This window comes from Salmo salar, chromosome ssa18 (genome assembly GCF_905237065.1).
Source record: "Salmo salar chromosome ssa18, Ssal_v3.1, whole genome shotgun sequence".
Taxonomy (NCBI): domain Eukaryota; kingdom Metazoa; phylum Chordata; class Actinopteri; order Salmoniformes; family Salmonidae; genus Salmo; species Salmo salar.
In genome coordinates this window covers 5,615,824-5,628,503 of record NC_059459.1, presented here as the reverse complement: position 1 = coordinate 5,628,503, position 12,680 = coordinate 5,615,824, and the positions used below count along the sequence as shown (strand labels likewise).

At 42.6% G+C, this 12,680-nt stretch overlaps 1 protein-coding gene across 14 annotated transcripts in view; it reads left to right on the top strand.

Annotated features, from left to right (window-relative positions):
* The window catches only part of LOC106576859 (LIM domain-binding protein 1), a 47,142-nt gene extending 34,763 nt beyond the window's left edge, over positions 1-12,379 (top strand). For 10 of the 14 annotated variants that reach the window (XM_014154338.2, XM_014154340.2, XM_014154342.2 and 7 more), the window contains 9 exons: positions 12-56; positions 206-281; positions 415-517; positions 657-829; positions 997-1,119; positions 3,613-3,696; positions 4,002-4,125; positions 6,899-7,035; positions 8,263-9,051. In XM_014154338.2, the coding sequence (XP_014009813.1) occupies positions 12-56; positions 206-281; positions 415-517; positions 657-829; positions 997-1,119; positions 3,613-3,696; positions 4,002-4,125; positions 6,899-7,035; positions 8,263-8,487 (1,090 nt within the window). In that variant the 3' untranslated portion in view covers positions 8,488-9,051. Of the gene's footprint in view, positions 1-11; positions 57-205; positions 282-414; positions 518-656; positions 830-996; positions 1,120-3,612; positions 3,697-4,001; positions 4,126-6,898; positions 7,036-8,262 lie in introns of all 14 variants that reach the window. The other 4 variants (XM_045700670.1, XM_045700669.1, XM_045700665.1 and 1 more) reach the window with 4 other exon arrangements.
* Positions 12,380-12,680: the final 301 nt, after the last annotated feature.

The following is a 12,680-nucleotide window of genomic DNA, read 5'->3' as shown; positions in this document are numbered from 1 at the left end:
TCCGTCTGCAGGCCAACACCAATGTACCCCCCGTCATACCTTGAGCCTGGCATGGGGTGAGTACACCGACTGACGATCACAGCATCAGCCTTGACCCCCCCCAGGCCTCGAAATAGTGTTAGAGCAAAGCTTTTAATTAGAAAATAAAGTTGTTGTGCCTTCAAGTCCAGTCCATCTGTACTGACCCTGCTCTGTCCTGTTGCAGGAGACCAACACCATATGGCAACCAGACAGACTACAGGATATTTGAGCTCAACAAACGGCTACAGAACTGGACAGAGGTGAGCGACGATGGCGATTTGGCTGTGCCCTTAGTCTGTGGTGGGAGATTGATTTATTGAATGATTGATTCACTGATGGTGGGAATATCTTCTCTCCCCTTTACTGTTGGACTGATTTGGTTGTGTGTTGTAGGACTGTGACAATCTCTGGTGGGATGCCTTCACCACAGAGTTCTTTGAGGATGATGCCATGCTCACCATCACCTTTTGTCTAGAGGATGGGCCCAAACGATATAGTACGAAACATTTTGAATTCCAGGGCAGCTATGCTTTATTATGGGATTGCATCGATTTCACCCTCTGTAACCATAACGTGTTAATCTGCATTTGATACTAAATAAATGTATTGAAACAGTAAATGTATCCTCTCCCTAGCTATCGGCCGGACGCTGATCCCACGGTACTTCCGGAGTATCTTTGAAGGCGGCGCCACTGAGTTGTTCTACACGTTGAAGCACCCTAAAGAGTCCTTCCACACTAACTTTGTGTCTCTGGACTGTGACCAGTGCACCATGGTTACACAGAACGGCAAGCCCATGTTCACACAGGTACGAAAATACACTTTCTGGTCAATTTGAACATTTGCAAATACACATTACATTCCCCATTTACAATGTATTTTAGTCTCTTTTTCTCCCCCTATTTTCTGTGCACTGTATGATAAGAAACCTTACCTTGCTCTAGGTGTTTGACCTCTAACCTCTCTCTCCTTCAGGTGTGTGTGGAGGGCCGTCTGTACCTGGAGTTCATGTTTGACGACATGATGAGAATCAAGACGTGGCATTTTAGCATCAGACAACACAGAGAAGTCCTGCCTCGCAGCATACTGGCCATGCACGTGAGTCGCAGACACACACACACACCAGGGTTTCCGTTAGCCGGTAATAGCAGGCGGTTGGTCAATACATTTGAAATTGGCGCCGACCAATTGTCCCGGAGAAGTAGAAGAGAAATCCTATGGTGAAATAATGCTGTTTAGTCTATTAATTTATGGAAATACGAGTCGATCGGTCATGCTTATCGGTCTATAGGTTAATTTGCATAATTTAGTTTGTGTACGGTATATTCGTTATGTTTCAGCATACACATACAGAGCCTTTGAGCGGAATGTCTGTCAGGCAGTGCTAGAGCTTCTGCTACAGAATCTCAAACAAAGGCATAGTTAACGGAAGTTGGGCTTCATCATTGCGTCACACCACTTTACACTGAGCTGGAGGCAGTATGCATTTTGAAATCGTAGTGCCTTCGGAAAGTATTCAGACCCCTTGACTTTGTTCACATTTTGTTACGTTACAGCCTTACTTTAAAATTCATTAAATAAACAAATATCCCCAGCCATCTACACACAACACACATTTTTGCAAATGTTTTCAAAATAAAAAAACGGATACCTTATTCACGTTAGTATTCAGACCCTTTGCTTTGAGACATGAAATTGAGCTCCGGTGCATCCTGTTTCCATTGATCATCCTTGATCATGTTTCTACAACTTGATTGGAGTCCACCTGTGGTAAATTGAAATGATTGGACATGATTTGGCACACTCCTGTCTTAATAGGGTCCCATAGTTGACAGTGCATGTCAGAGCAAAAACCAAGCCATGAGGTCGAAGGAGACTTGTCAGGATTGAGGCGAAGATGAACAGAGCAAAGTACAGAGATCCTTAAATGAAAACCTGCTCAGACTGGGGCGACGGTTCACCTTCCAACAGGACAACGCAGGAGTGGCTTCAGGACAAGTCTTTGAATGTTCTTGAGTGGTCCGGACTTGAACCCGATCGAACATCTCTGGAGAGCTGAAAATAGCTGTGCAGAAACGCTCCCCATCCAACTTAACGGAGTTTGACAGGATCTGCAGAGAAGAATGGGAGAAACTTCCCAAATACAGGTGTGCCAAACTTGTAGCGTCCTACCCAAGAAGACTCAAGGCTGTAATCGCTGCCAAAGGTGCTTCAACAAACATTTTACTACGTATTGAGACATTTCTTACCTTGCTTCAAAGTAGCTTACTCAAAATCAGACCATATCCGTGGAGGCAATTATTTTATATAAACTTTCTTTCATTGTCCAGTCACCAAAGGCACAATCCTAGTCACATTAGATCTCCCCTCTTTCAAAATTTCTAACTAATATGTTCATCTGTCACATGAAACCGCTCGCATGTGCAGTGTGCTTTGACAGTGGTGTTATCCCCACTATGGAATGGACATTGCTGCACTAATAATGTGAAGAAATAATAGTTTAGCAACTTTCAGGTTACCAGGTTACATTGGGACAGTTGTGGGAGGATAGACTAGCCTGAGTCTGATATTAACCTACCAATAGGATAGGTTAACTTCCATTGGGGGATAGTAGATTCACGTAGGCTAGTGATTTTGCTGTTACTCGTCTTGTTTGCTGAAGAAGATATGGTAGCCCAGGGGAGTCAGAGGTGAAACTCACAATAAAATAAGACTGTGGGGGACTGTTTTGCAGTGCTCAAACAAGTTGTTCCTTACTAATTGTGGGGGGAATGGGGAGAAATATAACTGAAAGGCCTTTCAGGTAACGGGTGGGTCACTTGGTGTCCGGCGTGGCGGCTCCTCGGACCGCCTGTGGTAATGAACAACAAAAGAGAGAGAGAGAGAGTGATGAGTCCGGGGTTTCAATACTTGTTCTCAACTTGCACCAGGTGGCATCTTCTCCAGTTCTTCTAAGGTCTAGGCATACCCTCTGCCTGTCTGCTCAAGCGCCCGAGTGACAGCACCTCTACTTATACTCATTTGGGTTAACGAGGGACAGGTGGGACCAATTCCAGGTGCCAATTGGTTGCAGCACCTGGACTGGGTAGTACCAGTGTTGGATCACCAGCCCCAGTTGGTGCCTGTAGAGCTGTCCATGGTGCTGACTCAACTTGGCCTCTAGCCCTCTGGTGCTGACCATGGCCCTGCTCCTTCCTTTGTAGCTCCCTGCTGGCCCGCGGGTTGCCACAAAGTAAATGTGGATAGTTATTTTAACATCTTCAAATTACGCAGCAGAATTCAGTAAGAAGGACTGCACATCGTTGGATCCTCGACCTGCATGTTCTGTTAATATGAATGACCATAATCTAAATGGGATTTTCTGTCATCCTGAGCACTGTGGGTGGACGCCCTAATCAGGTTACACAATACATATGGTCCGGTATATATCTCAAATTTCCGGTGCCACAATTTCCTAACGGAAACCCTGACACACATCCACAGATTTGGTGGATTGATTTATGAATTGATTTCCAGACCAGTGTTACTGACCACCTTCCCATGTTTGTTCTCTGCTCTCTTTCCACCCTTCTCTCTTCACTCTCTTCCAAGGTGCAGGACCCTCAGATGCTGGATCAGCTGGCTAAAAACATCACAAGATGTGGCCTGTCCAACTCCACACTCAACTACCTCAGGGTATGTCCAGTCCAGTGGAGGCTGGTGGGAGGAGCTATAGGAGGACAGGCTCATTGTAATGGCCGGAATGGAATTCATGGAACAGTGTCAAACGTGTTTTCCATAGGTTTTATTTTGTTTGATACAGTTCCATTAATTCCATTGCAGCCATTACAATGATCCCGTCCTCCTATAGCTCCTTCCAACAGCCGCCGCTGGTTGTCTCGTTCAGTGCTTTAGTCAGTGGAAGGGTAAATGTGGTTAGAGATGCTGGTACTTAAGCAGTATTGGTAATCTGTTTCTCTGACTGTCTTTCTCTCATCTAGCTGTGTGTGATCTTGGAGCCGATGCAGGAGTTGATGTCCAGACACAAGACCTACAGTCTGAGTCCCAGAGACTGTCTCAAGACCTGCCTCTTCCAGAAGTGGCAACGCATGGTGGCCCCACCAGGTGACAATCAGACTTTACACATGTTTGGTAGGGATGGGCATTTGACATTTTTTGACTGTTCCAGTACTCGCATTATTTTTTTCCCCGAGTACTCTAATACATGTTTAAATTTACTTTTAGAATGCAAGGCCCGAACTGGAGAGATATGTGCACATTTATCTATAGGCCTATGCCAACAGTGCGCGACAATGCCTCATTTATCATAACCATTACAGATAAATCTTAATTGCTAAATTGCCCCATATTTAGTCAATAAAAAAGCAAGCACCATTTAAGATTAATTTATTGAAATTGTAATCTCAGCCGTCTATTTTTGAACACAATCTTCAAAAAGGCAGTAATCTCAGCAGTGGCGTTGGTTTGTAGAAGCCAATGGCTATGCAATGGCATAGCCTTGCTTTGTTAATTTAGCAGTCAAGATGCTCTTATTTCCTGATCCCTTATCAGTCAAGACACCTTTTTTTTAATTGTTAAAAAAAACCATGATGTAATATAACAGAATAAAATATAATATTTTTCCAAATGAAAAAACGTAGTGATGCGCATCTTGCATCTGGAACAGTTACTCTCAGTGATAATTTGAAACAGGGCTCAATTTGGCGAGTTGAAAGAAGATTCAGGGTTACAAAACAATCTGTCTTTTCGATATACAGACGTCTAATTTATTTTATTCTGCCTGGTTTTTTAGTTTTTCAAAATGTATTAAGAGTTTCACAGTAATTACGGCCATGACATCTGTTTGGTGAGTAGGCCTAGGCTTAATGATCCTGATAAATACAATTTTGTGTATTTTCAGTGTGGAACCTGTCTATGTTTATGGTGTTATAGCATAGGCTAACCAAAACTTTTTGGCACGAGGGCCTCATCGGGATTTTGAAATTCAACAGAGGGATGCATTTTTTTGGGGGACCAATTGATTGTTAAAAATACATTTGCGGGGGCACGCAAGTGGCATAGCGGTTAAAGTCACTGCATCGCAGTGCTTGAGACGTCACTACAGAACTGGGTTCGATCCCAGGCTGTGTCACAGCTGGCCGTGACTGGGAGACCCATGAGGCGGCACACAATTGGCCCAGGGTCGTCCGGGTTTGGAAGGCTAATATTTCCTTGTCCCATCGTGCTCTAGCGACTCCTGTCGCGGGCCCGGGCGCATGCCCCCCCCCCCCCCCCCCGGCTCTAAGCTGTGCACGGGCAGAAGAAATATCAGCCCGCTCAAAGAAGCACGAGATTGAACTTCACCCAACTTTCTAGTTAACACTATCAACGTTTCCCTCTACTGTGCGAATTGTGATCGAATCAACGCAATATTAGTCACTTTCAATGCAACATACCAAAACAAAACTAACTATCCAAGCGATTTTCTTGTAGTCAGAGAGCATTGGAGTAGGATTCTATTGCATTGACGGGCACGAATCAGGCCCATACTCTACACAGACTGGTGTGCCATAACCAATCAGAGCTGCAGTTTCCCTATATGCAAATAAACCATTGCCACATGGGTCTGTGCCATTCACTTTGAACTAGATTGTGTTTACAGCATGTGGTCGCGAGTAGATGCCCTTGCTTTGAGATCAAAGCGAGAGCTGCGTGTAGCCAGCTGTGTACGTTTGTTCATATTCTTTGCTAGTAAGTGAGTTATTAGCCCAGTTGTAGCTAATTTATAGTCACCAATGGGGGGAGTGGTTGCTTCCTACAAGAGTACCAAACACTGTGCATTTCTAGCCATAATATGTCTGATTCTCTGTAATAATGGAAATAATGAATTGTATTTTGCATCAAACAACACATTTCAGTCATAAACCTGGATAAACAGGTTGTCAATCCCTACATATTTTTTTTATTTCAAAAGTCTCATGGAATGTAGACCTACATTGAGCACAACACATTTGGCTGCTACTGTTGGCTGAATGATAGAACAGCTGTTAAAATGTTATTGGATGCATTTTCACCATTGTTTTTGATGATGGGCCACTCTGGTAGGCCTACATTATGATCAAGTAGTCTACTTGGCCACTTAAAACTGTAACTTAAAGAGGGTACAGCTTCAGTGAACACGTTCCAATTGCACAGAATTTTCACAACGTTCAAGTTTGCACTCAGCAGACTTGAAATTTGCTCAGTGCCCCAAAAAATTAGCGGGAACATTGGTAGGGAGCAGTTGGAACGCAATTGAGTGAATGAGACACTAAGGGGAAAAGGAATCTAGGGAGAAGAACTGTGACGCTTGGTTTCTTTGTTGTGTCCCGCAAATGCACATGTACAAATAGAAAACTAGAGTCAAAGCAAATTAACATTTTGTCTTCAAGAGACAATAATAAAACTTTTCACTTGCCTGTTTGGGCAGCCACTAATGACATTCCACCAAATAGTTTTATAATGTTTTTTTATTTCTGGTTAAAGATTGAGCTTTGACGTCCGTTCGAGTCCTCGATTACTCATGCCCATCCCTAATGTTGGGTAAACCACACAACCTTACTTGAGAATTGAACCCTTTAGCTTGGTGCACAGATGAATCCGATTCTCTCACACACACACAGCATATGTTTAACTATCCTTGTGGGGACCTAACATTTATTTCCATTCAATCTTATTTTCCCCAACCCTAATTGTAAGCCAAAAATAGCCTTGGGGACTGTCCCAAAAAGGGCATATTTCCCTTGTTTTTCTATCCTTGTGGGAACTTTTGGGATTCCGGTACCCACGAAGATAGTAATACAAGCCACACACACACACGCTGCAGATCTGTTACACCTCTCCTCCTATTTCTCTCCAGCTGAGCCGGCTAGACAAGCGCCCAACAAGCGGAGGAAAAGGAAGATGTCTGGCGGCAGCAACATGAGCGCTGGTGGAGGAAACAACAGCAAGAAGAAGAGTCCTGCAAACAACTTCCCTCTCTCCACACAGGTACCTGTAAGCATCCCATCTTTACATATATATTTTTTTGTTTTTAATTTAACCTTTTATTTAACTAGGCAAGTCAGTTAAGAACAAATTCTTATTTACAATGACGGCCTACACTGGCCAAACCCGGACGACGCTGGGCCAATTGTGCACCGCCTTATTAGACTCCCAATTACAGCCTTTTGGGGGGTTTGGGACAGGTAACATAGGGGTAGATATTTCTGGTCAGATGGGAGTGATAGGACAGGTGAGAAAGGAATATGGGGGCAGGAAAGATGGGGCTGGTATGATAAGGATATGAGTTTAAGACAGGTTTGTAGTCGATAGAAGGCAGGATATTGGGTTGAGAGGAAGAAGGGTGGAGGTGGGGCCTTCTGGGTTTAGGATCAGATTGGGGAAATAGGCTATGGGGAATGGTGGAAGTGTATTAGGTTTATGATGCCAATGACTCCCTGTCTGACGTGAGCCAGTGCTGGGCAGTCCCTGGTCCTCTGGCCTACGGGTCACACACATACAGGAGGTAGACATTACCACGGGTCCTGGATCAGATACTATATCAACCCTCTAAATGTTAGTTAGGAGTGGAGATGCACCAATCTGATTCTAGGTCTGTGGTTAGGGGTAACTTCTACTTGGAGCAGGTGAGACATTCTGCTCAATCTGCTTTATTGTCCTACAAACTTAGGCACAGCGGTAGTAGTTTTTATCAAAACGTAGAATTCACAGACAGCTTAGGTGCTATTGGTTGGTTAAGTGAGCCAATGAGACCCGAGGTGGAATGAAAAACCCCATGATGCAGCACTCGAGGATCAGGGCTGCCCACCGCTGACCAATGGGGGAAGGGCAATACTACCCAAATCCCTGGAACAGAGGCTGGCATTGGGCCTGCTGTAGATGGTGTTAAATATTTGGGCTGTGTGCCTGAAACCCAGAGCTATGTCTGGTTGTGAGTGGGGTGAGCATTGATGGACACACACAAACATGAGTTATCCTTATTTTCATAGGTACTGAAAGGCTTCATTTTAAAATGTCCATATCATTTTAGGCCTTCAAGGACCTAAAGGTTACATAAAATATTATTCATAAGTGTCATCGAGCCTAAAATCCACCATTACATGTAACCACGGTAGTCCCAGCCCCATCCATCCCATTTTCGAAGTCCTTTGGGATCGTCCATGCTCGGTTCTCCCCCGTGGTTATGGGGATAATGTTCCGGCCCTTGCTGTCCCTCTCTAGGACGTGATGATGGTGGGCGAGCCCACACTGATGGGAGGGGAGTTCGGAGACGAAGATGAGCGTCTGATCACGCGGCTGGAGAACGGCCAGTTCGACACGGCCAACGGAGCGGGGGGCCTGGAGGACGAGGACAGTTTTGGTAGCTCCCCTGCTCTGGGGGGCGCACACTCCCCCTGGAACAACAAGACGCCCAGCAGCCAGGACAGCAAGAATGACGCACAGTAGAGCCACAACCATAAACCCTAACTCACCACCCAGATACGCTACTCATCTACCTGCAAAATGAATCCCACTCACGCTCTCTCTCGCACATGCTCAGTGGTGCTCAACCCCGGCCCTCTTCCCCTTGCTCATCAGTGCTAGGCCTGACTCTGTTCTGTTTGTGTGTGTGAGAGAGCCTGTGCATACTGGTCAGAGTGTTTGAGTCAGAGCTGGGTTCGGCCTTCTATGATCAGTGCTAGCCATGTTGGCCATTTTGCTGGCGGACATATTGGCGGGTTCTTGTTCCAACCTCGGGTCTCTGGGTGTGTTGCCTTGACAGCGTACCTCTATTTCTGTTGTGCTCACCTCACAGGGAAGGAATACCTAGCTTTATTTATTATCTCTTAGATTTTAGCAGAGTAAAACGTATTGTGTGCACTACAGCATAAATCCAACGTTCAGTTTTTAAAAACTAAATTATTTGTTTTGTAGGACCTGGTTGGAACAAAAACCTGTACACTGCCGGAGCTTGAGGACCGGAGTTGAGAACCGCTACGCTAAACCTAAAACACACACACACACACGCAACACATACACACACACACACACACACACACACAACTCGCTCGCACGCACACACACACACAGACACTCTGAGGTACTGGAGAGAGATCCTACTTCCCCACCTGGACCAGAGCACCAGGCCATACAGAAGTGGGTTTTAATTTTCTATGTTTTTAGTTTGATTTAAATTTTTTATTTTTATATCAATTTCTAAAAATGAAACAGACAAGCAAACAAATAAATGAAACAAAAATACACCCCAGAATATTCTTTACTGTTTTCCACTATCTTCAATCTATTTTTCTTATGAATTGATGGTGTATTTTGTTCTTTTTATTATGGCTTATATAAAGAAATTGTAAAGCGTCAGAAACCTGTGACTGGAGAGGAGAATCTACGGTATGTAACTGTATAAATATTACTGTTAGATCATTTGTATTATTGTCATTAAGATTACTACATCTATGTAATATTGAATTGTCTATGCCTGATACAGTATGTTGCCTGTCAGTGTCAGACATGGTAATGACGTTATAACGAATCCCAGTGATTCGGATCTGAAGGGAAAAGCCACCTCTTTTAATGTCCAAGCCTGCACCTTAAACGGCACTATATTCCCTGTGAACTACTTTTGACAATGACCCATAGGGCTATGGTCAAAAGTAGTGCACTATATAGAGCAGTGGTTCTCAAATGTTTTTTTCCTGGGGACCCAATTTGAACCAGGTCTGTTGCGGTCCAGTATTTGCATTGTGTTTTTTGTTGACGAAATGCATACTATTTTCAATGCTATATTGATAGTAAATATATCAATTATATGACAAGGGAACCACAGTCCCACCTAAATTATTCAATTATGCCCATATTCTTGAAGAATGTTAAACTCACTGGTTTGAGACTACAAAATCAACCCAATCTGCTAAATAGTGCTGCTAATAACACTATATTGAAAATACTGTGATTTTAAGAAAAAATATTTGAGGTTAAATTAAATATAGGTTCATTATAATTGTTCGTCGTTTAACTTCAGACTTGAGTATGTATTTTATTTTTAACTCACACTCGCGCCCCATTCAAAACCTCACATGAGACCCACCAGTTGAGAATCGCTGATCTAGAGGATAGGGTGCCTGTTGAGACCCATCCCAACTCCCTGTCTACTTATCTGCTCAGTACCTCACGTCCACACCTCAGACAGTACAGACACGTATTTTCTCTCTTCGATATGCTACGAAAACTTTTGAAGACAATTTTGGCACGGCATTGTAAGATATAAGAAAACAACACATTTTGTATTGGCTTGCGTTTCCCAATAATTTGTAATCACTATTTTTGAAAGCTACAAACCAAGAAGCTACTTTGCAAGATCCTTTTAAATATTGATCCCCGATATGCTATTTGTTTGTATTACAAATAATTTTGTGCGCTTTTTCCTCATGTTTTTGTGTCTTTGTGCTTGTATATTTAAGGTAGTTTCTGTATAATTGTTATTCTAAGTATCCTTCCTTAGATCAACACCCTATGGCATCTCTCCAATGTAAAGATACTTTTTTTTTTTTTTACTGTTTAGAAATTACATTCAAGGGTACAACCACCATTCACGAGAGCTGGCTATGAATTTTTGTTCTACATACAATTTATTTATTTTGATGCCAATGGCTAGGTTTCCATCTACTTTGCGACAGATTTTCATGCGAATATTCTAAAATCTGCATAAAACAATATGCGGATTTTCCTACCAGAGATGTTTCCATCAAACTGACTTTTTGCTGATAAAAGGCTGTGCGCGATGACGTGGTAGACAAAAATAACTTATGCAGTTAAATTGTCATGTATTCAAGTTAAATAGGTTTTCCATTGCATTTTCAACTCTACTGATGGTTTTCTCACAAACATTGTTGCGTTTATATAGCAAATGTGTGCGCTCTGGTTTTGACACTTGCACTCTAGCCAACAGCACACAGATACAGTGCGGGTAGGCTACCTACATTATAAGATTATGGATAAGAGCGATTTAATATTTTATTGCTCAAACTGCAGCCAAGCATCTATCATTTCACCAGAATAAGACCCTCAATATTTAGTGGAAAGGAGCATCAAGTTCATCACCTTGCACATTCACCACCCTATGAAGTTCATTTATTTAATCTGTAGCCTACTTTAAACTGCATGGTTTCCCGAGTCGTCGTTGGAGAACCATATACCATATCATCGCGTGACTCCCAAATTTACTAAAATATTATGGTTATTATATCAATATTTGCACATAAAGGTGTTTCACCCCCTTTGTCTTGCACAATTCATTTTAGAGACGCAAAAAGATGCCACCATGTCGAACAAACAAATTGGCTGTCAGCTTTTATAAAATTGTACCAGCATTTCCTGTTTCCATCAGCCCTGTCAATACTTTTATGCGTCAGGTAATTCATCTGCATGAAATGGTTGGATGGAAACCTGGTTAATGAGTTTGCAAGTTCATGTAGAATATGTATGCCTTTGACCCCAATGTCATTTTGTAGGCTTTTCTGGCTCTGTTATCTCAACTATACTTCACATTTTCAATAACTGACCCCAATGTCACGATCAACATTTAGATGTCTGAAAAGACTAGAGAATTTCATTATTTTCACATGCTTTTACATACGTTTCTCATAGGTAACTTGACATGATTTTCAGTCAAGTCAATAGGAAGAAATCACCATAGGAAAAAAAAGATTATAGAAAAAGGACTACTTAAAAATAAAATCTATGTAAAATCCATCAGGACCTAAGTTGAACGAGTAATGCATTTCTCGCTCTCTATATATATATATATTAATCTTTAACGCTGCATTGTTGAAAGACCTGTAAGTAAGCATTTCACTGTTAGCCTACACCTGTTGTTTAGGAAGCATGTGACAAATAAAATTTGATTTGACAGTGATGAATGATTCCTTTGCTTTCTCTGTACATAACTTGGTGTAGATACCTAGTTTCACCACCAGGGGTCTCCAGAGCTTGAGCAGCCCACAAGTCGTCTGCAGGATCAACCCTCTTTCCTAACTCCCAAACTGTCTCTAAATCCATTCAGACATCGCCAGACTTAACTGTATAATGTTTTCAACTTTCCAATCAAGTTCTCTTCAGCAGGCTGACTGAATAGAAACTGTGGCACGTCTCAAATCACACCCTATATAGGGCACTATCACGTATAGCGCTGGTCAAAAGTAGTAGCGTCTGAGTGGTGTGATGTACCCATACATGTCCCTGTTAGTGCATCATAGGCGTGGTTTGATATACGGTTTATATTATATTTTGCTGACTTTCTGCAATTTATTCATGTAACGGTATCAATAAAGACACTTTCACTTAAGCGCAGTTGACTGAGGTTCTTCACTTGCTATGTCTGTTCTAAGCACAGAGGCAAATCTGTGTAAGTCAACTTATCACTGTCTTGCATTGATGTCAATAGGAGACAGTGAAAATGTGACTTAAGTGGAAGTTAGGTTTTGCCTGAGTTAGAGGGTGGGTAAGTAAGTGTTTTAGTAGCCTCAGGCCTTTGAAGGTATAGAGACAGACTGACTTTTGGCAAATTGACCTTCATGTTCGCACGGGAAGCTCCAAGACTAGAATGCAATTACCAAGAATTTTATTTCCGTTCTAAAATATCACGT